This window comes from Hyperolius riggenbachi, chromosome 7, assembly GCF_040937935.1.
Source record: "Hyperolius riggenbachi isolate aHypRig1 chromosome 7, aHypRig1.pri, whole genome shotgun sequence".
In the NCBI taxonomy this organism is placed as follows: domain Eukaryota; kingdom Metazoa; phylum Chordata; class Amphibia; order Anura; family Hyperoliidae; genus Hyperolius; species Hyperolius riggenbachi.
In genome coordinates this window covers 141,719,578-141,747,030 of record NC_090652.1, presented here as the reverse complement: position 1 = coordinate 141,747,030, position 27,453 = coordinate 141,719,578, and the positions used below count along the sequence as shown (strand labels likewise).

The following is a 27,453-nucleotide window of genomic DNA, read 5'->3' as shown; positions in this document are numbered from 1 at the left end:
TACGGCAGAATCCATACTTTCAGTAAATTTCATGCTTAGTTTTCTGTAACATGAAATGTAAAATGCTGCATACCTAATGTAAATCATTGGGTGGTTCACGCTGGTTCCTATCACATGTGATTTCTCATTTGCGTTGTATGCAAGGAAAATGTTCGGGCACCCTGCAGCACTGTTTTCAGTCGCCGTGGGCATTATCCCTGGTTCTTACATTGCACTTCTGTGAACCAATAGGGATGTATTTAGGCAGACTAATGTGTGTGAAGTTGGAAAAAATGTGCAAAAATATATGCTCAGTTTCGGCACATTCAAGTGTAAGCCTAACCTACGTATACAGAAACAATATTGGGGGCATATGGCACACCCTGGAGGCCAAAAACCACAGGCATTATTTAGTTGAAATGAGTACTGGTATTTGTGTTCTATATGGCGGTTGATTGTGTACTGGTTAAGGGCTCTGCCTCTGACACAGGAGACCAGAAATAAAATCTTGGCTCTTTCTGTCCAGTAAGGAGACCTTGGGCAAGACTCCCTAACACTGCTACTGCCTACTGAGTGGCTGCAGCTCTGGCACTTTAAGTCCACCAGGAGAAAAGCATGGTATACATATTCTATGTCTTGTCTTCTGTTATTTACAAGGGGTCTATAAGCTCCTCCTTTCTTCCAGTTAATATATTTTCATATAACCATACATTAACTAATAAAAGACGGGGGAGCTCAGCTGATATGTGATTTATAGTTAAAGTATAATAGGTCACTTATGTGTACGGTCAGCCCTGAGCCTGAGTCTATCAGTTACGGGAAAGGAACATGCTGTTATAGTAGAAGTTTTATCACAGTGCTGTCATTTATGTCCTGTTAGCCGGTATACTGTAACACTGAGGAACAAGTAATATATATCTAAGTGAGGAACATCACTGGGAGATGCAATAGTGTTTAGATCGAGTTTGGCGCTAATGATTATTTATCTCACTATGCCATTATACCTTATGTCAAGGGTATATTGGAACGGGAATTATACCAAACAAAAACTAACGTAGTGGTAAGAATTACATAATAAGGGTGATTCGCTAAAGGTAAAGTGAGGAGAAGTGGATCTGTGTTCCTGCCAGACACCCAATTATCCTGAGAAAGGTTTCCATTTAATCTCCCCTGCACATGACAGGATTTCTGAAGGGAAGACACAGTGTCCGTTCATGTCCCTGTACACTCAACTAGCCTTCAACAAACCATATGTCAGTTGCAAATGTGGTGAAAAGTCAATCAATCAAACATAATACCAAGGTTATAATGTAACATCCCAATGTATAAAGCCAATATGGTAATTACTAGTAAAAAAAAAAAAAATCATTAGGAAGATAAACGAGTCCTGTAGTCAGAAATGTATCCAGGCTAAAAAAAAAAAAAGAAGAAAACTTGGAAGAGGCGGCTGTAAGAATTAGGAAATGTTATGCCACTTTCTACACTGAAACATTATGGTGTTACTTTTAGTCCTAACAGAACTGCCATAAAGACTACAACAGTAGATCTAACACTTCACATATGAAGACCTTTGAACAGAAGCGCAAAGAAAAATAACCGCTGCCACTTGTGATAGGAAGGTACCAGGAAACTAATAACCGAAAAAACACAAAGAAAACCAGGAGCCAATAGTGTGGTATATAGATTGGTTGCAAATCCCTGCTACTACCTTTGACCTGAAGAAGTGGGTAATGCCCGCAAATCAGTTTGTCCAGTTTTTCTAGACAGGACAGCTTTTATGTACCGTTCGATGGAGAGTGAGGTTTTGTGCCGTGGATCTGTTCTGCAGCTCCATAGCACTGCTACATCGCTCCCCCAAAGATCGACTGTCACCTACCTTCTGCCGCTAAAGTCATTAAAGTTCCAGGCATTTACCTGGTGTCTGCCAATACATGCCAGGGTCTCCTGGCACCGTCACTCCCGGTTGCTCTCCAATGACCCACCATTTAAACTGGTGCAGATTATGGGTTATAGTTAAGTGGGTGAACCGAGAGCATGGCCAAAACCCATTAAACCATGTCCCCATCTATCCAATTGAATACAGGTTTATGGCCAAGAGGAAGTGTAGTGAAAATAACATAATGAATACAATTGCTAATTTTTATAATATTTATTTATTGATTATTTAGTCAGTGTTTGCCCTTTGCAAAATCTTTCCTCTCTCTGATTTACATTCTGAAATGTATCACGGGCAGTGACATCTTTAGTTCTGTCAGGTGATCTGTACAGAAATGTTCGTTACTGAGAGTTCTATGCATAGAGTGAAATATTGCTTTCGTGGGAGTTGGAAAATGCTGTTATTTCCCACAATGCAACAAGGTTCACAGACGGCAAAGTGTCAGGACCTTGGTTATGAAGCTCGGGGAGGGTACTTTCTCTCTTAAAATTGATAGCTTTCTGTACTTACCCTAGAACTGGAGTAAAAATATTGGTGCTCAATTTTATGGGTGCTGACCTTGGTAATGACATCACACTGTGGAGGGGGGGGGGGGGGGGTGTCAACACAATCAGCCACACAGATCCCCTTGATACCTTGAGAAAAGGTAAAGATTTCTTGTAGGGAGGGGTGTTTCAGCTACTGATTGGAATGAAGTTGATTAAAGAAAAGATCATCTTTAAGCATCTGGATTATGCAAATAGTATAGTATGCAAATAGTACACATACTTCATCCCTGAGTGCATCCTCTTGCAATATAAAAAAAGACTGCTGTTCACACAAGCCTGTTTCACCACATGCTGATGAGTCACTAAACCCAAGCTTCCTCCAATAAAGTTTTATTTCCTAGATTTAGTCTTCCAACTTGTGTTTTGCATGCATAGGCTTAATGATTGTTTGTATGTAAATTGACTGCATACCTCCTGTTTTTTTCCTTATTTAAGCCTCAGCAGAATAAGCATAGCTCCCCTTGTTTGTGTATAAATTTCCTAGATCTACACAGTTGTTTCTTATGTATGAATTTGTGAAAGTAAATTTACGCCAGGTATAAGAAAATATAAAGGTAGATTTTTTGCTGAAGAGGTCATGACATTCAGAATAACAAAGCAGTATCACACTTTAATAGTATGTGCTCGATAGCCCAATACTGTACAATAATTCAGCCACTTGTCCTCACAGATGACCTCTTACATTGCGTCTCCTGGGTAAACTCTTACCTGATAGACGTGAAAGGCGTGGGTAGATTTACCTCGCAGAAAAACAGAGGGTATCCAAACATTTATAAGGGCACGATGTGATCTGTAACAGAGATAAGGCTTTAAAGCTCACTGACAATTACAACAATAGAAGAGCTAAAACCTGTCAGCATGAGGTCTATGCAACAGGAAACAAAACATTCACACCAATATACCAGAACTATGTGGATAGCACCCAGTAATGGCGATGTGAACTCCAGGAGGTTTGGTTAGTGCAAACCATGATAACTAGCATTTCCTGTGACTCTTAAAGCGGGATTGTCACAAAATCAAATTCCATTTAAACACTGCACTGTGTTAATAATGCTTCCATGAATCTCACCCTGCAGTGCAAGCTCTCCAATCTATTCAGAAATGTCTCTGCTGTAATTCTCTTATTTCAGTCAGCTGAGCACTATTCTCTTGACTATGTCAAAGACATTGAGAGAGGGAAGCTTGTCATCTCCCCTCCCACATCCCTGCTCTTCTCTGATTGGGCTGAGCACACTGCAGTGTGACAGGCTTGGTTGAAATGTGATCTTGTGCTCACACGTTATTAGAAAGCAAGCCAGAATGACACAGCAGATTGGAGGAGAACTAAGTGAAGAAATTACATCAGGATTTAGCTTTAGCTTGTGGGAAAAAGACATGGAGACTGGCAGTAAAAAAAAACAAAAAAAAACTCTTCATTTACTATATAAAATTCACTGAAATCAGAATGTGGAAAGTACAATACATCTGTTATGACAGTAGATGAAGTATTTATCTACTAACATATGTTTTTTTTTCCTGGCATAGTATGGCTGACCCCTCCTGCTTTAAAGGATAATGTGCTTATAACATAAATGTATCCAATCAGCCCCAAATGGCTCCCTGATCAGTAATGCAATTATATCGTATTGCCAACCTTGCTTCCCTGAAGAGACATGAAGAAGTCCTAGCCAATTACTCCTAGCTAATTAGAGGTACGTACATTTATACCAGTTTCTGCATACCTGTGTGAGAGTTTTTCTGCATACCTGTGAGAAAGCTTTCCTCACATGACTTGTAGATCAGGCCTGATTATTGCTCTTTACTATCCTGTTACTATGACTCCAGCTTCCTGCGCACAGACAAGAACAAGAAGGGATAATCATAGATGAAAGATTAGCCGTAGTTGGGGGGGCTGAAGAAGAGTCATGGTTACACTGTCAGAAAGCTGATACACACAGTATACAGGATGCTGTATACAATAGGAAGTCAGAGGATCATCATATCTCTTCCAAGAAAAAACATCTGTAATGCATTACAAATGCATTATAGATCTTTTGGGGCTGATTTAACATCTCTAGTGTATAAGCACACTTACCCTTTAAAGAACAAAAGTAAAGACCAAGTGGCCACTTTTATGTAAAATGTTTTTTCCCCTGCACTCAAGTGGAATACATTGAAAAAAAGCTTTAGTTTGCATATTCAAGTGAAAAGGGAACAGAAAGAAGGATTTAAGCTGAAGAATTCTCCATTCCGGATTCCCCTAGACATAAACATTGCTGAAGTACGTGCAAGGACCAGATGGAAGGAAATGGAATTCTCAGCTGACAGCACTAGAGTGACAGTCACAAAACACTGCACATTTCCCAAAAGACTTTCCCTGCAGAGAGCTCATGAATGCTGCCCATACCCGCAGAAAAGTGGCCGCTCAATATGACTTATCTGTATGCTGCGCTCACTGTGTCTACATCACTTGAGAACATAAAGGAAAAATAGCGCTGTTTCTTTTGTTTCATTTTATTAAAGCAGCAGGGACAGCCATACTATCCCAGGAAAAAAAAACATGTATATAAGTAGATAAACACTTGTTCTACTTTACATGTGTATTGTACTGTCCACATTTTGATTTCAGTTAATTTTATGTAATAAATAAAGAAAAAACTGTTTCAGGCATTTTCCATCTTTAATACCTCTGACTGACGCCAATCCTGATGTTATTTCCTCCCTTACTCTTTTTTTTCCTCCTAGAAACTGCACTGTCATATCTAGCTTGCTTTGTTAACACATGTGAGCACAGCATAGATCATATTCCAACAGCTTCTGCAAAGGGGTGAGCCTTGTGTCAGCCTTGCGTCATAATGAACTGCACTCAGCCAATCAGTGAGGAGCAGGAATGTGAGAGGGGAAATAACATGCTTCCTTCTTCCCAGCAATGTACTAAATAGAACCAGGCTGAATGAAATAATAATATTATTACAGCAGAAACATAGTAGGATTATATTGGAATGCTTGCAATGCAGTGTTCGTTTGTAGACTGCATGATAAACACAGAACAGTAAGTACATGGAATTTTATTTTATGGATGATAATCCTGCTTAACTAGTGTTTACTCAGACAATTAAATCACATACAATTGTACACCGATTTTTTTTTTATATGTTTAAAGAGAGCAAATCAAACATTATACAATTACAATATTCATTCTTTAATCAGTCCCATAGCCAATAACTGAACTTTTCTTTTCCATTTTGTTTACTTTTTATGGTAAAGAAGGTAAAACATTTGGCTGAGCTTGTGATTATGTAATATCTCCAAGCTGATGTTCTCCTTTGCTGGCAAGTCTGTGTCTAGATATAAACCACCTAGACATGTCCCTAAGGTGCAACCTAGTGCTGTAGGCAAGCACTGCACAACTTCAATGTGGTATTGCTGCCTGGTTAAAATGCAGGGGCTAAGCAGCAATGGAAGGGAGAACAGACTGCAAAGTCTGCCCCATCAACTAATAAAATTCGCCACTACAGGAGCAGGAGGAAGAGGCAGCTAAATTAGAGCAGGCAGATGTCTGCTCTAGCAGGTGATGCAGGCTTACCCAGGCCATTAAGTCTGAGGATCTCACTAGTGGGCACCTGCTGAGTGTTCACAGGCTTCTCCCAATATAAAGACAGGCAGGCCACAATAAGAGATGCAATGGGCTCAATTCTGGTAGCCATGCAAACTAAATATTTTTTGTAGGTGCTGTATTTTCCTCTTTTTTTTAACAATTCTAAAAGATTTTTCTGCATTTTCGAACATGCAGGAAAAAAGAGTGGTTAATGCATAGTGTGGTAAAACGTGCTGTATTTCAGAAGAATTTCAGTGGTAAGCATGCAGTAAATAAATAATAGTAGTCTTTAATTGTCTTCCATAAGTTAGGATAGCCTTTGGAAGATTTATGGTTTTTATTTTATGTATTTTATAGGTAGGAAGGTGTATTTGATTATGTAGCAACCTACATACTGAAACGATCGGTGTAACACAGAGAGAATCTGATTACCGGTGATCTGCAGTATCACCGAGAATGCAGATATATACCAGATTATTGATGATCTGCAGTATCACCGATAATCAGATACATCTCTAACCTCTGGACACCTGAGTGATAAGAGTGTTTTGGTACAACAGTAATACTTTGAGGATCGCACCTGGAGGACAGGTGCAAGAGCAGATAGGAATACTGCTCGGCAACTGGTTCCTTCCGTAGTCTGGACTCTCCACGGGGAGGAGTCAGACTGCCAGTGGGAAGGACAGAACGTGAGTGACACCAATGGAGAAGTGTCACTGACAGATCTGCGAGCTATCTCCTAACAGGAGAGATAGTTCTCGAGGTCGGACAAGCCAGGTCGTAAACACACGGACAGATAAGGTACAGAGACAGGAGGCAGGTGCAGAATCCAGAGACTAGCCGAGGTTTGGCAACAGAGTATCAGAATGACAAAGGTACAAAATCAGAGATCAGAAGAATGGTCAGGAAAGCAGAAGGTCATAACAAATAATCAACAATGCCTAAGCTAAAGTGTGAGTTCCGTGGCCGTCAACACCTTGGAAACTGATCTAAAATATAATACAGATAATAACAGACTTCCTAGACTAAGGTGTGAGATCCTTGGCCATCAACACCTTGGAAACTGTCTAATAACACAGATACAGACAAGGTCTGAGTGCTACCACGTAGTGATCGCAACGGCAGACAACCAGAGAATGACCAGCACCCAGTATATATAGCAAGGCGCTCTCCAGCGCCTCCCCTAAGTGCTGGACCAATGGAAGTTGCTGAAATTGTCAGCTGACCGACTTGGTCAGCTGACTCCCTTCTGACTGTCATAAAGGCCCTGCCTCTCTGCGCGCACGCGCGTCCTCCTGAGCCAGTGTGGACTATCAGTCCCAGCCACACCAGACATGTGTTGTAATGTGTCAGCCTGTACGAGCGCGGGGGCAGCCGCACCGCCAACCGAGCATGCGGCGGTTTCCCTGCGCTCAGCCACTGTGTCAGTAGTAGGCCTATGCGTACCGACTGCCGCGTCGGACGCGGACTCCGCCGCTCTGACCACTGGGCATGTGGCGGTTTCTCCGCATTCCGTCCCGCTAGTGGATGCGTGCCTAAACACTCCAGATTTCATGCTAGACGCGGAATCAGCCGCCTCACTGAGTATTTGCGGCGGCTCTTCCGCGTTTTCTCACACATACCCTATAAAAAAAATCCAATAAATATTTAGAGTTTTATTTCTACTATTCTTCTCTATTACACAGCCTGAATAGGAATTACACAAAAACAGCAATAGGAACATCACTAAAAACTGTAAAATGCAAATGCAAATTGACTTTACCGCCAGGTACAGGCAGGTCTTAAACTGATCAGTAAATTATGCGCTAACATGCCCTCTAATTTCCATAGTGATTTTTGGTAAAATTAATGCAAATCACCGCACGTATTACCGCAAAATTTACCACATGAGGTAAAACATGACTAAAATCTACCAGAATTGCTAAATGTCATTACCGCATGCGGTAAATTACCGTGCATGTGGTAAATTGCTTGAAAACACTACCAGAATTGAGGCCATTGTGTTTGTAATCAAGATGGCTGATATTAGTTATGGAGGCTAAGGCCTCTTTCACGTGGGAGGCTGAAGGCGGTGAATTCCATGCCTGTCAGCTGTTCCTGTGCACCGGCTGTGAGTATGCTAGAGCTTGGCATGGCCAATGGAGAGGCAGCCCCCTATGGATTCACATCTAAGCACAGTCATTTCCAGACACTGCATATTACATTCTTTTGCCACAATAACACAATCCTGTGTCTATGACACATGTGGGGTCACAAGTGCTGCCAGCTCGCTGCAGTGAGTAAAAGGGGGACATAGGAAAAATAGTAATAACAAAAAAAGGTAGTATAGCCTCCCTCCCATCCCAATCACCAATCCACATTAACCTTGTAAGGAACCAGGCAGGTTGGATTGTCAGCCAGCAAGTGAGAAGTTCCACTGTGAGGAATTCTAAGTTTTATTTCTACTATTCTTCACACAGCATGAATAGGAACTCCACTAAAACAGCAATAGGAACTCTACTAAAAACTGCAAAATGCACACAAATTGACTTTTACACCAGGTACAGGCAGGTCTTAAACTGATCGGTAAACTATGTGCTAAAATGCCCCATAATTTCACAAGAATAGCGATTTTGCAAACGGTGATCAATGACAGGCTCAGGTTTAAAAACATGGTAAAAGGATCACTCGGAGTCTGAAAGCCAACAAAATGGACCTCCATGGTTACATTCAACTAAAAAGATAGGTTAGACTTGTGGATCCGAAGTTCTTTTTCCCAGTAATAATACTTTTATTTATAGACATGGAAAAAACATCTTTATGTTTGTAACCTGAAACAATACCGTAGTATCCTGAGACAGCTATAAATACGGGCAACATGCACTGTATTTGATTTATGACCTAAATCTCAGTAGAGCCACAAATACACTAAAGCTATGATAGCTTTATAGCCCCCAACTGAAAACTTACATTTCAAAGTCTGACAAACTCTGGTCTTCTGATGTCTGGCTCAAATCTCCAGGGACCTGAAATAAAGAAAAGACTATTTCACTGCATCTCTTACATGAAAGAAGAATATTCCAAGCATGTTACTCTCTAATTTATGTGAAATACAAATAATGGGTAATGAAACACGTCATAGAGAAGTACAGTATCTGTGTCTGACATATCCACACAGTGAAGAAAGAAGTGTAAGGAATTATAAGCCAGATTCATTTAATTAGAAAGACAGGTATTATCAGCAACATGAGTAGTTTTTACTTTGGCTGTTGTGAGTGTTTATAAAATTGGTCGGCAGCGGCTATCAACAATGCATCACTCCAACTCTTGCGCCCCAATAACTGATTATACTGCTCTGCACAGATCGATTTAACTGAATGTGTAGTGGTATGATGGGGGGGGGGGGGGGGTGACAGGGAAGCAGGAAATATGGATGCCTGCAAGCGACGGAAAGTTAGGCACATACAGAAATATCAGCATACGGTGAGGCCCAAAAAATGTTTTTTTTTTTCCAGCGGATTTGGGGCGCTTAAAGGAATACTGTAGGGGGGGGGGGGGGGGTCGGGGGAAAATTAGTTGAACTTACCCGTGGCTTGTAATGGTTCCCCGCAGACATCCTGTGCCCGCGCAGCTACTCACCGATGCTCCGGCCCCTCCTCTGGCTCACTTCTGGAACTTCCAACTTTAAAGTCAGAAAACCCCTGCGCCTGCGTTGCCGTGTCCTCGTTCCCGCTGATGTCACCAGGAGTGTATAGCACAAGCCCAGTATGGTTTGTGCCTGTGCAGTACGCTCCTGGTGACATCAGGGGAAGCGAGGACACGGAAACGCAGGTGCAGGGGTTTTCTGACTTTAAAGTCAGAAATTACAGAAGTGAACCGGAGGTGGGGCCGGAGCATCGGTGAGTGGCTGCGCGGGCACAGGATGCCTGCGGGGGACCATTAGAAGCCCCGGGTAAGTTCAACTCATTTTCCCCCGACCCCCCTACAGTATCCCTTTAACTACTTGCTGCATGCCGTGCAGTATATTCACGGCCCTGGAAAAAAGACAGGATGCATCAGGGCTGTGAAAACAAGTCTGCAGCGGCATGCAGCCGCCGCTCGCTCCCGTTCCCGCGTGCCGCATAGAGGGGAAGTTAATGAATGGGACCGCAGGTCCCATTCATAAATCTAAGTCCCCGATTCAATGAATACCAGCGTCTACGAGACGCCGGCATTCATTGTATCTTCCTGTGTTACACAGCCACGGATTACTTCCGGTACGTGAATCGGAAATGACGACTGAGGACATCTTGTGGCCAAAAAGTATATTGCACCAAAATTGCTTTTTATTTAATAAAAATCCCCACACTGACTGATATAATTAACTATTTCCCTCCCACACCCTCCCATAATACCCAAACTTTTTTTTCTATTTATATAAGGGGGGAAAAAATTACATTAAAAAAAAAAATATAAGTAGTTACCTTAGGGACTGAACTTTTTAAAAATGTATGTCAAGGCAGTATATTACTATTAATTTTTAATTGATGGGCTTGTAATTAGTGATGGACACAAAACTGAAAAAATGCACCTTTATTTCCAAATGAAATATTGGCGCCATACATTGTACTAGGGAAATTTTTTGAACGTTGCAATAACCGGGACAAAAGGGCACATAAAATGTGTGGCTTTTATCCACAGTAGAATGTTTTATTTTAACACTATAATGGTCAAAAACTGAAAAATAATGCATTTTATAATTTTTTTTCTTATTATTCATGTTAAAATGCATTTAGGATAAAATTATTCTTGGCATACTGTAACTCCCAAAGAAAGCCTAATTGGTGGCAAGAAAAACAAGATATAGATCATTACGCTGTGATTAGTAGTGATTAAGTTATTGGAAAAAGAAAGGGAGGAGTGCTGACAGGTGAAAATTGCTCTGGTCCACAAGAGGAAAAATGCCTCAGGTGTCAAGTGGTTAAGGTTAGCCCTTTGGGGGGGGGGGGGGGGTAGTTAGGGTTGCTGTGGGGTGTGTCTAATTTAGCTGTGGGGGTAGTTAGGCTTAGCCGTGGGTGGTGTTTAACATTAGCCATGGGGTGGTTAAGGTAAGCTATGGGGTGGGTGGTTAAGGTTAGTCGGGGGGAGGGGGTGGTTAAGGTAAGCTGAGGGGGTTAAGGTTAGCCATGGAGGTGGTAGTTAAGGTTAGCCATCGGGGAGTTCGTTAAGGTTCTGCAGACTTATTGTTCAGTTAAAAATATTTTCTATCTTAAAAAGATTTTTCGACACAACCGATCATTTTTATTGACTTGCGGTTAAAACAGATCTTATTATTGTATCGTGTCTGGCCACTTTTAGGCTACCTGACAAAAAAAAAAATATAAAAAAATTAAGACCAGCTTCATCCACAACTACCTCAGTAGTAGTACATCCAGTAAAGCAAGAAAACATTACATTGAATGAAGGGATGTCCATTTGGTTGGAAAAAAAAAAAAGTGTACCAGAGACAGATTAAAGTAAAGATTCAATACTTACCCAGGGCTTCCTCAAGCTCCATAATCACATCTGAGTCCCTCACCGTCCTCCCGTGGTCTGCCCTTCAGCTGCAATCAGCTCTGGTAACTGGCTCAATCGCGTCAGTCAGGGTCTTCTGCACATGTGTGAATCTCCCACGCATGCGCAGAAGTCCCCGACTAACGCGACTGTGCCAATTACCGGGGCTGATTGCAGCTGAACGGCAGACTGCGGGAGGACGGCGAGGGACTCAGATGTGCTTATGGGGCTGCAGGAAGTCCCGGGTAAGTATTGAATCTTTACTTTAATCTGTCTCTGGTTTACTTTAAAGCAGACCTGTAACTCCTGGCAATTAAAAGCCGAGCCCTGTTGTGTCTATGCTACTGCACAGGCACAAGGTTTCAACAAGGGCTTGCCAGAGGTTTTTTGGGAGGTCCCAGTGCTGGAACGGCCCAGTGGAGGACGACGAGTAAGCCTCCGGATTACTTCTATTGGGGTAAGTACCCGTATAGGTATACTAAGTTTGACTTCCACAAAGAGGAACTGTAACCAAGGATTGAATTTCATCCCAATCAGTAGCCGATACCCCCTTTCCCATGAGAAATCTTTACTTTTTCTTGAATACATCATGGGGGGGTCTGTATGGCTGAAAATGTGGTTAAACCCCTCCCACCTAGGTCCTGACAGATTTCTGTGTATGAACCTTGTTGCATTGTGGGAAATAACAGCTGTTTCCAACTGCCAAGCAACCAGTATTTCCCTCTGTGCATATGTACATCTATAAAAAAAACAACCTTTAAGCCTATCGGATTGCTAGGGGGTGTGGTTATAGATAATAGCAGTTGGTACTGTCTGTTTTTTTCAGGCTCCTTGTGTATCCAAAATATGAACAAATTACATGGTGAATATCAATCATTTCCTGATGTCTTATTTTTTCCCCTTTCCCAACATCAGAAGGATTATTTTATTATTACTACTTATTTCATCACTGCTGACAATACTTTTATCAAAACAAAAAAACGTTTTGTAAGATCTAGAACATTTTCTCTGTGAAATATTGTAGTTGCAGCATCTTCAGCTCGATTAATTCTATTCCAGCTAACAAGCAATCGCCACCGCTGTTCTACTCTGTTCATTTTGTTCACATTGAAATGACTGTACATTAAAGTATGCAAAAGCACTGCATGTTTATCTCGCAAATATACTAAAACCGCTGCAATCTACCCATGAGGATGATGAATCGCAATCTTATTGAAGCATTAAGCAAGCTGTAACTGTTCTTTGGCTGGAAATCGATGTCAGAAAACTGAGAATAACTATTACATTCTACCAATCCACTCGGATTTATTGGGAATGTGCAGAGAACACATTCAACTTTTATGACTCAAATTGCAGAATATTTAAATGTTCAGCTATATATCAAATGGAAAAAAAACTATGAAGAAACCAAAGAGCATTGAGATGAAGAACGGCTTTCTAGAAACAATTTGCAAACCTTTGTCTACAGATCACATTTTGGTTGATCTAGCGCCGGGGATCAAAATATACCATCTTATTGAGAGGTTAAGACATGGGCTATATTTTTTAGTTACTAGTGCTGCATTATATAAGACATCTTACGTAACAACAAGACTACTTGATTGATGGCTGAATCCATTGTACTGCAAGGAATATGGACAGTACTATTAATGGCTTTCTTATGAAAATGATACTGGCCAAGCTGTCGTGTTGATTCTCAGCCCTATATAGAGTCCAAATACTATCCTGAAAAAATATACGGTTTAGTTGTTCTGATTTTTTTTGTCCCCATGGCAGCATGCTTCTTGCAAGGTTTCAGAAAGGCAATAAAGATAGCAGTCCTTATTGCTTATAAGCATGCTAGAAAACTGCTGTGTTTCTAGAAAACCAAATTGCCCTCAGATGGAGTAGTCACAGCATCCGGTGAGCATACATGTAAAAAAGGAGCACAGTAAAAAGGACGCCAGAGATAGCCGCTACTAGAATATCGGTAACATTACTGAAATTCTGCTAGTTAATTACGATAGTAAAATATCTTTATCAATCAAAGAAAACAGCTATGACCTCAAAGAACCGCACCAAATCCGTACACAAATAATGTTGCAAAAAGTCCATCCTTTATTTATACATCAACAATTAAAAACACAATTAAAACCAGGTGGGGAATGGCATATAAACCCAAATTGTCGGAGAATTGTTGGGTTTATATGCCATTCCCCACCTGGTTTTAATTGTGTTTTTAATTGTTTGTTGATGTATAAATAAAGGATGGACTTTTTGCAACATTATTTGTGTACGGATTTGGTGCGGTTCTTTGAGGTCATAGCTGTTTTCTTTGATTGATATTGCATCTGATTGGCCATTCTGCACATTTCAGCGCACTGTATATTTAGTTAAGCACTAATTGTTTGTTTATGGATGGTGCTCCACATGCTTTGTATGGTTCAGTAAAATATCTTTAATCTCTGATATTTTACTGTGATCTTACCTAACCCTATTCTCAAACAGAGCCCCTACTATTGCTGCCTAACATTAATTAATTCCCCTTACCGCTGCTTAACCATAACCACTTGAGGACCGCAGTGCTAAACCCCCTAGTGACCAGGCCATTTTTAGTAAAATAGGCCACTGCAGCTTTAAGGCCAAGCTGCAGGGCTGCACAACACAGCACACCAGTGATTCCCCCCATCTTTTCTCCCCACCAACATAGCTCTCTGTTGGTGGGGTGGGGTCTGATCGCTCCCCCATGTTTATTTTTGTTTATACAAATATTTGTATTATTGTTTTTTTAATAAAAAAGTGTTTCTTTAAATATTTTCCCTCCCTCCCCACAGCCGGCCAATCATGGCGATCGGCTCTCATAGGCTTCTGCCTATGAGAGCTGATCGCTCTCCAGTGTCCCAGGGGACAGCCGTGTCACACGGCTGTCCCCAGTACAGCGCTGCTGCAGATCGCAGCGCAGTACAATGTAATTAGATGGCGGTTTTGCCGTCTAACAGTCTCCCGAGCAGCGCTGGCCGCTCGGAGACTGAAGGAGGGGCGGAGCTTCGCCCCCGAACAGGAGATGCGCGCGAAGCCTGCGCGTGATCTCCTGCACTGTGAGCCCCAGGGACTTTACGCCGATCTGCGTTAGGCGGTCCTGGGGCTGCCGCCGCAGCCACGCCCATCGGCGTCACATGGTCGGCAAGCAGTTAAATACCCCCTAGTGGTGCCTACCCTTAGGACCCCATCTGCTACTGCCTAATCCTAAATCCCTGTGTCGGTGCCCCTCCCCCTGCCTTACTCTAAGAGGCAGTGGTAGCACATCCATGCTCTGCACAGTACGCTGACAGACACAGCAAACATTCTGAGCTGCACTGCCTGAGCCACTTGCGTGGGTTGTAGACTCCATCTCATACAACAACTAGAGTGAAAGCTCCGCCAGCATTCAAAAGTGACCAAAACATCAGCCAGAAAGCATGGGAACTGAGAAGTGGTCTGTGGTCACCACCTAAAGAACCACTACTTTAGTGCCCATTCACACTAGGGCAATTAGCAGGCGATTCCCGCTAATCACCGAAGCGATAGTAATTATATGGAAGTGATCCCACTGCCATGATTGCCGCTGATCAGGGGCGATTAGCAGCAATCACCAAACGTGTTACCTTTATGATTCGAGAGCGATCACGATTAGCATATATAGAAGCATTAATTGCGATCGCTTCAAGAATGCGTATTTGTCCAGTGATTTTTCCACGTTAAATTGCTAAATTGTTAAAATTTTGCACTTTTAAGAGTGAATGGGCCCTTACTGGGGATGTCTTGCTAATTGCCTATCATTTCTACCTGTTGTCTATTCCATTTGCAAAACAGCATGTGAAACTGATTGACATTTGATTTCACAGAAGTGTGACTGACTTGGAGTTACATTGTGTTGTTTAACCACTCTACAACCGCCTAAAGCCGATCGGAGGCCGCAGAGTGGCTCCCCCAGGATCGCCTAACACCAATCGGCGTCAAGTCCTGGGGGTGGAGATTAGCTGGGATCGTGTGCGCGGATGCGCGTGCCTCCTCACTGAGTTACGGAGCTGGCAGGTTATTAAAAAACGGCTGCAAATGCTCGTACAGCGCTGTGATCAAGTGCAGCGCTGTACGGGAGACAGATCTGTCACTGAGCTGTCCCCTCAAGCAGCTCACACACTGATCACTCTCATAGGCTGATGACTACGAAAGGGAATCACAGTAATTGGCTCTCCGTGGGGGAGAAAAATACTTTTTTTATTAAAAAAAAAAACAACAACAAGCATTTAACTTAATAATAATAATTTAAAAAAGTTGCCGCAGCAATCAGATGCCACCAACAGAAAGCTCTGTTGGTGGCGAAAAAAGGAGGGCAGATTCATGATTGTGCTAAGTTGTATGGCCGTGCAGCACACTGTTAAAGCTGCAGTGTGCTGAATAGTAAAAAATGGCCTGGTCACTAGGGTGTGTAAGCCTGTGGTCCTCAAGCAGTCAAGTGTTCTCTTTTATTTTTTGAAGCCTGTATATCACTTTCCCTTTTGTACTGTTCTGCTACAAACTAACAAAATCAATGAAACTTTTGAAACACAAAGTCATTTTACAGACTAAAATTATTTTTAGCATGCTATGTTTTAAAAGTGACAATGCAGCTTTACATAACCTACTGCATGTCCATAAATCACATGGCTGAGAGTTTATACTGTTGTTAAGAGTGTGGCTGGAACGTTAGGGGACCACAGGACAGTACATGAAGAAAAGTCATGCTACGTAAAGGACATTTGGCTCATCAATCTGATTATATCGAAAAATGGATTGAGAACACTGAATACAGTTATTATAAGCCTAATATTTTAATAAATGTCAAACACAGGTGCTTCTGTAGACTAAATAGGAGATGGGTTAAAGGGATAATGTAGGGGGGTCGGGGGAAAATGAGTTGAACTTACCCGGGGCTTCTAATGGTCCCCCGCAGACATCCTGTGCCCATGCAGCCACTCACTGATGCTCCGGCTCTGCCTCCGGTTCACCTCTGAAATTTCAGACTTTAAAGTCTGAAAACCACTGCGCCTGCATTGCCGTGTCCTCGCTCCCACTGATGTCACCAGGAGTATCTAGCACAAGCCCAGTATGGTTTGTGCCTGCGCAGTACGCTCCTGGTGACATCAGCGGGAGTGAGGACGCGGCAACGCAGGCGCGGTGGTTTTCAGACTTTAAAGTCTGAAATTCCAGAAGTGAACCAGAGGCAGGGCCGGAGCATTGGTGAGTGGCTGTGGGGGCACAGGATGTCTGCAGGGGACCATTAGAAGCCTCGGGTAAGTTCAACTCATTTTAACTTGGCATGAAGTGTATCCTAACATTCATTAGGAAAAAAACATGTTTACAATATTCATTTATAAATAATTTGGCCAATGTCTCGCTATTATAAAATGTCATCTCACTGGCAACTTTACTGCTGGCAAGGTGAATCACTATGGGACTTTTTTTCCCACTCTCTGAAGTGAGCAGGAACATCACCTGACCTTTCAGTGTGCTTTTAGACAGAAGGCTGTGTGACATCATAGTCTAAACATCACTGGGAGGGCATAGTTAAATACCATTATACAGCAATATATACTGTAGCTGTATATGACACATCTGATGTTGAAACCAGGAATGAATGAATTCATCTCCCGTCTAACAATCGGTGGCGATAACAAGCGCAGTAGCGCGCGGGGGAAATAGCGGGAGTGCGTGGCAGCAAAGGACGTAGTAGCTATGTCCCCGCGAGGGGAAGAGGGAATTTGCAGGGACGTAGGTACTCGTCCCGGGGGAGGGGAAGTGGTTAAAGGGGTCTGTGCTGCAACAAAGAGCAACGCAGAAGCCGTGCATTTCTATAAAACGCATGGTCACCTGCATTATACTAAAGCATAGCATTGTTTCCAGGTTCTAAATGTAATTTATAATAACATTACATTAAAAAAACAGCTTGGTCAGCACTGATGATTTCTATAATTCCAATGAAAGTTTAGCTTTTTTTTAACTTGCTTTTTTTTGTATGAAAAGTAACAAGTAACACGTTTACCGGTCCTCTTAGATCAATGAGTTCTTGTCTCATTTGCGACACAAGTGCTTCCTTTGCGATCAGCGCACGGTGAAGTCTTTCATTGAATTCTATCAGCTCTCCATGCATCTCCGCCACCTACAAAAAGAAAAGACAAACATATATATGAATACATAGAACCATAATACTCACTTTTATAGAGAGATTTTTTTTTTAAATGCCAACACTGAATAAGAACTTGAAAAAAGAACAAAACCAATATTCCCTGCGCTTCTTTGTAGACAAAATATCACAATAATTGGCGAAAACTAAACCATTTTCTGTAAGCATATTGACTAAATTGCGCTTGTTAAAAGTATGTTTGTTTTTCTTGTTTTCAATGAGCTTTTAAGTGACAACAGTTTCTTGAAATGAACATCAGTTTGAGAAGTGGAGATCAATTACAGGAAGCAACGCCAGAGCCACTGCAACATCAGAGCGTTCGCATCAAAGAATGCTGCGTTGTCACAGTTCACAAAAAAGAAAAAAAAATCACTTTAATGAATTCTTTTCATAGGATGCTTTCTAGGAAAATCAATTTCTTGTCATCGACCCAGTCACATTTTTATTTTGTTTTTTTTACAATTAAATGCTCTTTATACATTGCACACTTGATTTTTAGAACTACTTTACGAGTCTAACACATTACTATATCAGTTGCAGTAGACAATAAGCCAGTTACATTAACGGCACTAGTGCAGCCGTACTGCGCATGCCTGGGGTTTGCATTAGCAGATACATAAACTACGCACACATGAAGTTGTTTTTATAGTTTACGTACCCACTTGTGGCTGTGCATGTGCACAACAGACACAGAAGCAGGCAGAGAACACAGCGACCAGAGGACACCATAAGAAGCCTCATTAGGATCCGAGGCTCCCCTCTCCTGTTTCTGAACCCGAGATTCGTCTCGGGTTCTCTTTAAAAATGCACTGATACAGCGGGGCGGAAGCAGATGTGTAAACGGATCCTATGATAAGGATAGGCTTTGTTTACACTTGCAAATTTTAAATGGAATGGGAATGGAATGCACAATTCCAACAGGCATGATTTTTACGGAGCCCTCATATGCTGGGGATGCTAACAGAACTAATCCAAGCTTGTGTGAATGAACAGTGTTTGTTCTCACTAGGCCAGTGATGGCTAACCTTGGCACTCCAGCTGTGGTGCAACTACAAGTCCCATGAGGCACTGCAATACTCTGACAGCTCTAAGCATAACTCGGGGAGGCAGAGGCATGATGGGATTTGTAGTTTTGTCACAGCTGGAGTGCCAAGGTTTGCCATCACTGCACTAGGCTGTTTTCCCCATCTGTTTCAAATCTACTCACCTGTCTTCTGTGTCTTCAGTCGCCATTTGGTCCTCTGCATGCACTGAAAACACTTCTAGGTTTGGGGACAAGCGCCGGTATCAGAGTGACAGCAGCACCATAGTGATATCATTGAATTTAAAAAGCCCAATGGGAATCCTCCATAGCACTGAGGGGGATTCTCATTGGTTCAGTGGTTGATAGGTAGAATTGCAACTGATCTATCCAATGATAGCCCTATTTTGCCGGGTCTCTAAGCTTACTTGTGCTTGTACCAGAGCCCAGCGATGGTGTCAGCAAGTGTGGAAGACCCGAATGGAGGCGGTGGCAGTGGTGGGCCGGATGCACAATGGTGAATAGTGTGAGTACACTCAATAGACTCACCGGACGCTGTGATAGGGCACAGCATGTCTGCTCAGGATACACTGAACACATATTGTGCATCCGGCCTCAAGTGTAAACCTAGCCTAAGAGTTCACTTACTACAAATTCTAACTGGGTTTCTTATTAGCATTAATAAAAAGCAAAATCCATGAACAGCTGTATGCAAGTTGTAATAAATGACTCTGTAATTAGGATTATAGAAAGGCCATCAACAGCTCTGTATGCATATTAGACCTACGGGGACAAAAAGGAATTATTTCTATGGCTTCTCCAACTGTCTTGAAGTGATGCATTGTGGTCTGCTTTCTGGACACATGTTGCAAGTTACCTTCTGTCATATACAGGAAATCATTTGTATTCTTTACAATAAGTGACAGAAGCATGCAGAAATGATTTAAGGCAAATATTCATCCAGAACTGCTGATTTAAAGCATAGGTACAAACACAAAGCAAACCTGTAAATTAGCTAGCTAAACTTAGAGAATTAGTCAATGATAACTGCAAAGTATAAGTGTAGAGAGGACTAGTGTACACATAGTGCTCCTTCACACTATATGTACAGTTTGTGTATCACAAAGGCTATCCCTCTCCCATGATGCTCCTGAGGCAGACCTTTATTCGGTGAGGCAATGTCCCATGACTGAAGCACCACAACGTATTTCTACTACAGATGGAAACCACTTTTGAGCAAAATAATACTATTAGTTAATAGTGGCATGGATGCAAATGACCGTTTTCCCGGAAAAAAAAAAAGAGCTACTCGGAAAATAAGCCCTGTGGTGATATATTGAGGTGCTGATGATATTATGGAATACAGGTACATATTTCTGTCATTTTTCTGTCTGCTATATCTCACATGTGTATTCTGCTTTGAAGCGATGGTCATCTGGCTGTACTACATTTGCATCTAAAGGGACTTCAGTGAATAGAGCTGGAGTGGAAGTGTCTAGCGAACCGCTAGTGGTGGCAGTGAGAGGTGTTCTGAGGGTCCCAGCCTTGTTTTAGCTCGAATAAGGCTGCTCCCCGCTTGATCTGGTCAAACCCGCAGTCGGGAACCGTATACGCAGGCGTGCCGCGGGCCAGTTCGTGACATAATTGGCTGGCAGTGGTGGGAACGTTTAGTACATTAGTACGCAGTTTAGCTCGCTATTCTGAGTACTAAAGGCTGGAAGCTTGCTAGAAGCAACTAGCCTACAGAAGTCTACTCAGTGCAGAATCTATATACTTTTTTTTTGTTCAAAGATACACACTTGGTATTTTGCTTTCCCTTCTCCCCTTTTTTCTTTTTATTTTGCAACACGATGGCTCAGAAAGCATCCAGCTATGCAAGGCAAAACAAAGAGATACTACTCAACCTGTGTGAGCACAAAGGCATCGAGACGTGAGCGGCCAGCCTAAGGAGCAGTTAGTTTGTGCCCTCGAGGAGTATGATGAGGCAGAGCAAGCCCGTGCTTCAACGTCAGCGGATGCAGCTCACGACACGCCAGAGGAGGAATCGCTCCCGCCACAGAATGCGAGGGGAGACGATGTCCTGGATGATCCATTGAATACGGAGATGACATCTCTGGAAGCTGATCTACAGCTACTGAACTCGGCTGATCCTGAACTGCTGCTAAAGCTGATCCTACTGCACCGACAGGCAGAGAAGGAACACGCGGAACAGCGACACCAGGCCAAGAGGGAAAGACACCGGGCCGAGAGGGAATAAGTTGCACAGCGACACCAGCTAGAGCTGGCTAAACTTCAGCAGCAGAACCGGTCTGCTGGACCCACAGAACACGAAGGTGAGCGAGTCCACAGAATCCCCCTGGATAAGTTCCCCGCTATGGACAAGGACTCTGACATAGACACTTTCCTACAGGGGATTGAAAGGACTTGTCGGCAGTATGGGGTGCCCCGTGAGCAGTGGGCAAGATACCTCACACCAGGGCTGAGAGGCAAGGCCCTGGAGGCATTTGTGAGTCTCCCCCAGGAGGAAGAAACAGACTTTGAGGCAATTAAGAAAGCCATCTTTGCGCGATACCAGAGGTGTATCGCAAACGTTTCAGGACAGTGCAGCGAGGTCCTAATGACAGTTACCTGGATCATTCGTGCAACCTGCGCACTGCCTTCCAGCAGTGGGTAAAAGGACTGGCAGTCGAAACCTTTGACGCCCTGCAGGAGCTGATGATAAAAGACCAGTTCCTACACACCTGTCCTGTTGAGGTCCGGCTGTTTGTGCTGGATCGAGAACCAAAGACAGTGGATGAGGCTGCGGAACTGGCCGATTCCTACACCGCCCATAGAGCACCCGAGTCCCGGAGGACTACTACCCCCAGCTGGCGGGGAGAACAGAATGCTGAAACCTGTGTCACCCAGCACCCAGAGTAGGCAAGCACCGCTGTCTCCTGGATTCCGGCAACCGACCACTGACACTTGGAAATGCTTTGTATGTGACAGGATGGGTCATATCAGCACGACTTGCCCAGAGAGGAAGAAGGAGGCCCCAAAATCCAGTGAGGCCTCAAACCCCAGGGAAGTCCCAACTGCTTTGTGTGCTACGAGAAATGCCACTGGCTATGCAGAGAATCTGCAGCTTGTCACGGTTGGGGGTACAGTTGCCACTGGGCTGAGAGACACTGCAGCAGAAGTGACTCTCATACATCCCCCAGCTTGTAAACCCGGAGCAGTACATACCTGGGAAAATGATTGCTGTCAGAGGAGTTGGGGGTGTCGCCCCAGCCATACCCACCGCCTTGGTCCACCTGGATTGGGGGCTGGCAGCGGATTGAAATAAGTTGGGGTAACTGACAAAATCCCCACCAACGTTTTGCTGGGTACTGACCTGGGCCGGTTAGTGGGCCAGTTAGTGGCCCGGTATGAGCCTACTCCAAACCCCGTGGAGCCTGCATCCCCAGCAGAAGTGCAGGACTCTTGCAAGGTACTGTTTGATAATGCTGTGCAAGCGGGGAGTGCTGGTGAGGCCCCAGGGGCTATGGACTGTGTACTAGGAGCCAGCCCTAGTGATTCTCCAGTGCCTAGGCCTGGAGTGGGACATGTTGATATGGAGAATGCAGAAACTGATGATGTCATTTATGACGTACGGGCGATCGAGGCAAGAACTGTTGAGGCTGCTTGTGAAGGGCTGAGTAGCACTGTGTATAATGCGGCAGATAATGTTGATGTGGAAAGTGATGTTCTAAATGTCAATATGTGTAAGACGGATAATACTGATGTCATATGTGTTGTGCTACATAATGCTGTGTGTCAGGTGGACACTCCGTCAGCTGCAGGAGTAACCAGCAGTGTTCGCTGGGCTGCCGCAGATGGATGGCCCACTGAAGGGGCAGACGGCACCAGGCCAGATCTTCCCCCTTCAGATGTTTTCAAGACCAAAGGTGATGTGGTTTATGATATGTGTAATGTGGGCGCTCCCTCAGCTGCCGTGGTAACCCGCAGCGCTAGCGAGTCTACAGCAGAGGGTCTGTCCACTGAAGTAACAAATGTTGCTGGGTCAGCAACATCCACTTCGGAACCTGGCCCTGGGGGCCCAGGAGTCTCTCCGTCTGCAGCCTTCCTGGAATGCGTGACAGGCAGCACTGAGCTCTCTGGGGCTGTTCGATTTGACAGCAGCCTGGAACAGCTCAGGGGTCTGGCCAGCAAGTCACCAGCTGGGAGGGGCGGGCTGAGAGGGTTCTGGAAAGTTATTCCCTCGAAGCTGTCCGAAGTGGAGGAGGCAGACCGGCGGATAATTGTTCCCCAAAGGGACCGAGAGATAGCTCCTGCCACTATAGAGAAAGTGCGGGTAGTGACAGTCGGAACCCGTCCCCAGCTGCAGCACTGTCTCTATGGTCACGAATTCACGGTCGTCACTGACCCGCATTCCCCTGGTTGGTTACGTCAGGTTGCCAAGGGCAACGACACATTGCAGCAACCTGACCTAGCTTTCCAATCGTGTAGCTTGGAGCTAACTGACAGGTGGGGCACCCTCCTGAGGATGCTAAAGGGTTACCCCACCCGGCCAGGCCGTCAATGTAGGCGTTGGCAGGATGATTCGTTAGAATCATCTGCCAGCGCCATCTGGAAGGGGAGCAATCATGGGAATGCTGAGGGGCTGTCCCGTCAAGCAGAACCAACAATGTAGGCGCTGGCAGGATAATCTGGGAAGATCATCTGCCTTGCCCCATTCTAAAGAGGGGAGGTGTGGTGATATATTGAGGTGCTGATGATATTAGGAAATACAGGAACATATTTCTGTCATTTTTCTGTCTGCTATATCTCATATGTGTATTCTGCTTTGAAGCGATGGTCATCTGGCTGTACTACATTTGCATCTAAAGGGACTTCAGTGAATAGAGCTGGAGTATTAGCCTCCAGCAAAGACATTGGTTAATTAGACAATGGCAGAAGTGAAGGGTTTTGTTCTACCTTATCTTTGATCAGCTAGGAAATACTGTCAACAATGGGGTTGTCACCTGTAACTTGGACTAGGGAAGTCTTTTGTTGTGTGTGTGTGCTATAGTACATTTTTCACATGTGGATGTTAGATCTCTGGAAATCAAATTATGTCTGAGGATGTAATTAAATCTAGTCCCCCCCCCCCCCCCCGTCCACACAGGCTTACAGCCTCGAGGCAAATATTCCATTATAAAAACTAGGGGACAGCTGCAGCTGGACTCCTGGCCCAAGCTAGTGGACTCCTAGTCTAACCAGAATTGTGTCCGTCCACAAAAGTCCAAGGTTCTTCTATCTGGTTCCCTGTATTTTGGTAAGCAAATCACTTTGTGTGCATCTTTGTAACTCTTAATTTTGTAACTTTTTACTTTGTTTTTGTAATCTTTTGTATATATTCTGTTCTGCATTGTTCCACGTTTTCATGGAATATTAAATCATTATTTAATAAGTTTGACTTCTGCTGTACTAAACTAACACTCATAGCCTGGAGGAGACTGCAGTGTAACTGTGTATACTGTAAGTCCATGCCTAATTGTATGCTTGAGCAACACTACCATTTGAAATTGTAATTGCATTGTGTGTGGGGGCGTTTGTCATACGTTGGCCTAAAGCGCGCAGCTGACCCAACGTACGAAAACGCTAGTGCGAGTAGCTCGACAGCAGAGTAGCTAACAGTATCGTTCGGAATGACTGTTAGTGGTTTTGCTTCACTACAGTGTAAGATTGCAACTGTGTGTGTGTGTGTGTGTGTGGCGTTCCCGTATTCGGCCTAAGCGCAAAGCTGACCCGAATACGAAAACGCGGATTGCGCGCTGAGGACTCGACAGCAGAGTGGAAGTGTCTAGCGAACCGCTAGTGGTGGCAGTGAGAGGTGTTCTGAGGGGTCCCAGCCTTGTTTTAGCTCGAATAAGGCTGCTCCCCGCTTGATCTGGTCAAACCCGCAGTCGGGAACCGTATACGCAGGCGTGCCGCGGGCCGGTTCTTGACAAGCCCTAGCCTGATTTTTCAGGATTTTTGATGCTGCTTGGAAAATAAGCCTCACTCAATAAATGAGCCCTAGTTACTTTATTAAAAAAAAAAGTCAATTCAAATAGTGTTCAGGCAGTTATGGTATGCATGTAAAAAAAGTGACTTTAACTGGCAATACAATGCAGGGGGACAGATAGACCCATCACCAAGGAAACCAATCAGCCACAAAAGAAATGCACTAAAAAGTCCCCACGAGACCCAAAACAATAAGGGTTGACACATGCCAGGCTTTCGGTAAATGTAGATTGTAGTATATGGAAAAAGGGCATAGAGTCACACATTTGAGATGGAATTTGGGGTTCGGGCTATATTTAAATAAATGTTGCTTTTTTTCGGGGGAGGAGTAAAAAATACATGTAGATTGTTTTCATGGAAAAATAAGACATCACCTAAAAATGAGCCCTAACACATTTTTTGGGACAGACATTAATATACAGGTGAAGCTCGAAAAATTAGAATGTCACGCAAAAGTATATTTATTTCAGTAATTCAACTTAAAAGTTTAAACGAATATATGAAATAGGAACCCTTTGCAGGTGTTTTGGAGTAATTAGCTGAATAGAGTCTGACACTCTAAGCCTAGAATATTAAACATTTTCACAATATTCTAATGGTCTAGCAGGGGCAAACCCAGGGTTTTCAAGGGGGGGATTCCTGAAAAGTCTCCCTCAGCCACGCACAATATAGTATAATAATATGGTAGGACATCATGCTGGGTACGCACAATGCAATTTCCCGTCCAACTGACAGGATCTGACAATTATTTCCTAAATGTCCAATCTGCTCCCGATCGACAATGGGATAGATCAGGAGCAGTTTGGATACAAATAATAATGAGGACAGCCGTCCTCGCTTATGAAGGGAAAAGTGAAGCATTCATACAGCAGGGCACAGGGCTGTGCTCATACCTGAATCTGTGCTCTGTTACGTTCCCTAGAGCTGCTCCATGCTCTGTACACACGCTGCTGCTCCACCCAAAGTCAACAGTAGCAGGGAAAGAAAGGGGGCAGTGCTGTGAGCTGCAGGATGCCTGCAGATATTCTGGTATCTTAGCTTGTGCCTGTCCCCAGACACTGCATCAGCCCTGGTCTGAGGGGGGATTCTGGGCAGCTGTAATCCCCCCCTGCGTTTGCCAATGTCTAGGATTCTGATTTTAGGGTTCAAAAGCTGTAAGCCATAATCATCAAAATTATAACAAATAAAGGCTTGAAATGTCTTGCTTTGCATGTAATGAGTCTATTTCATATATTAGTTTTAGCTTTTAAGTTGAATTACTGAAATAAATGGACTTTTGCACGATATTCCAATATTTCAAGTTTCACCTGTTAGACCAGGTCTTATTTACGGGGAAACACGGTATGCATACACACTTGGCATGCAAGTGATGAGTCCGGTTTAAAGGTTTTTACCTTTTAGTATCTGTGACTTGTTTGGAGAAGACGATGCCACATATATTTTTGACAAGCAATAAACACTAATGCTGCAAACATAAAATGACTACAAGTTGGGAAACAGAGTACCATCTGAAATAACAAACACAGAATGCACTGTAGGAAAGTGATGACCTTTTGTTTGATTTAATTACTGTGATGACTTAGTTAGTTTGGACTGAATCTGCCATTTACATTGGCTAGTACAGCTTCTAGGCAGCCAGCCCAACCTCTCTAATAAGATTTAATGTTGGTCAACAATAGAAGCAAAATATGTTCATAGTACAAGGGAAAGTGTAGTGCTGAGGTCATAATTTTTCCTAATGCATTTCCCAGTTTCAGTGAAAAAGATGAACAAGAGTATTAGTCAGCCACAATTTATACTGAATTACAAGTGACATAAATGACCTGTGTTTTTGTCTTTGATTAGTGTATTGATAAGCCATAATGAGTGTGTGGGCTTTGGCTTCCCATAAATAGGCACATCTCTTATCAGTCTCTACTGGGGATCAGTGATCTAACCGTTCTTTATTAGTGATTAATGCCAGGAAGTTACTATATAGTGTATCACCATTCTGATTTTTACTGGATGCTAGCAACATAAGAAGAAAAATGCAGAAAAAACACAGCATGCGGGGCTTTTTCAAAATCGCATCAAAATTGCATATAGTGTAAAAGAGCCCTGAAAGAGAAATGTGTGTACATGATAGATTCTCAGTGGAGACCAGTAACGGGGGCCGGTGGAGGCTGAAGGAGAGGAGCCAGGAGGACGCCGCGGGACCTCGCCGCCTACGGTGAGCTGGAAGAAGCCCCAGGGGAGTGTATTCTTTTAAATTCGGGCACTCCTCAGTGTCCATTTAAGTTCAGTCTGGTGTGTGTACAAAACTCTGAGGCTCATATACACGTACAAACAATTTGTCCAACTATCTTCCAAACTTGTCTGTTGGAAGATAAGTTGGGTGTGTGTACGGCTGGCAAATAACCAGATGATACAGCTGCAGAGGGTGGATCAATCTGCCGAACTGTCATGCAGGTTGGGACGTGTATACAAGTCTTTTGAACAACTTTGTTGTTTTTGAATGCAGACATGTTGTGTAGAGTGTCATTTAGCTTGAGCGCATAGTATTTAGGTAAAGTGGTTGTTTAGCATATGGAGGAGATAAGAAACTTCAAACTGCTGTGCTATTTGTCTTTGAAGTGTTTTTTTGCAGGAATCCGAGAGTATATATAGCTGTATGCTAAGTTTCTGGAAGAGATC

The 27,453-nt window shown here is 43.4% G+C and overlaps 1 protein-coding gene across 8 annotated transcripts in view; it reads right to left on the bottom strand.

Annotated features, from left to right (window-relative positions):
* The window catches only part of SNX29 (sorting nexin 29), an 875,170-nt gene that overhangs the window by 392,206 nt on the left and 455,511 nt on the right, over positions 1-27,453 (bottom strand). For 7 of the 8 annotated variants that reach the window (XM_068244702.1, XM_068244708.1, XM_068244703.1 and 4 more), the window contains exons 16-18: positions 17,592-17,708; positions 8,990-9,045; positions 3,172-3,253 (exon numbers count right to left, since the gene is read on the bottom strand). In XM_068244702.1, coding sequence (XP_068100803.1) covers positions 3,172-3,253; positions 8,990-9,045; positions 17,592-17,708 — 255 coding nt within the window. Of the gene's footprint in view, positions 1-3,171; positions 3,254-4,208; positions 4,292-8,989; positions 9,046-17,591; positions 17,709-27,453 lie in introns of those variants that run through there. The other variant, XR_011022742.1, reaches the window with a different exon arrangement.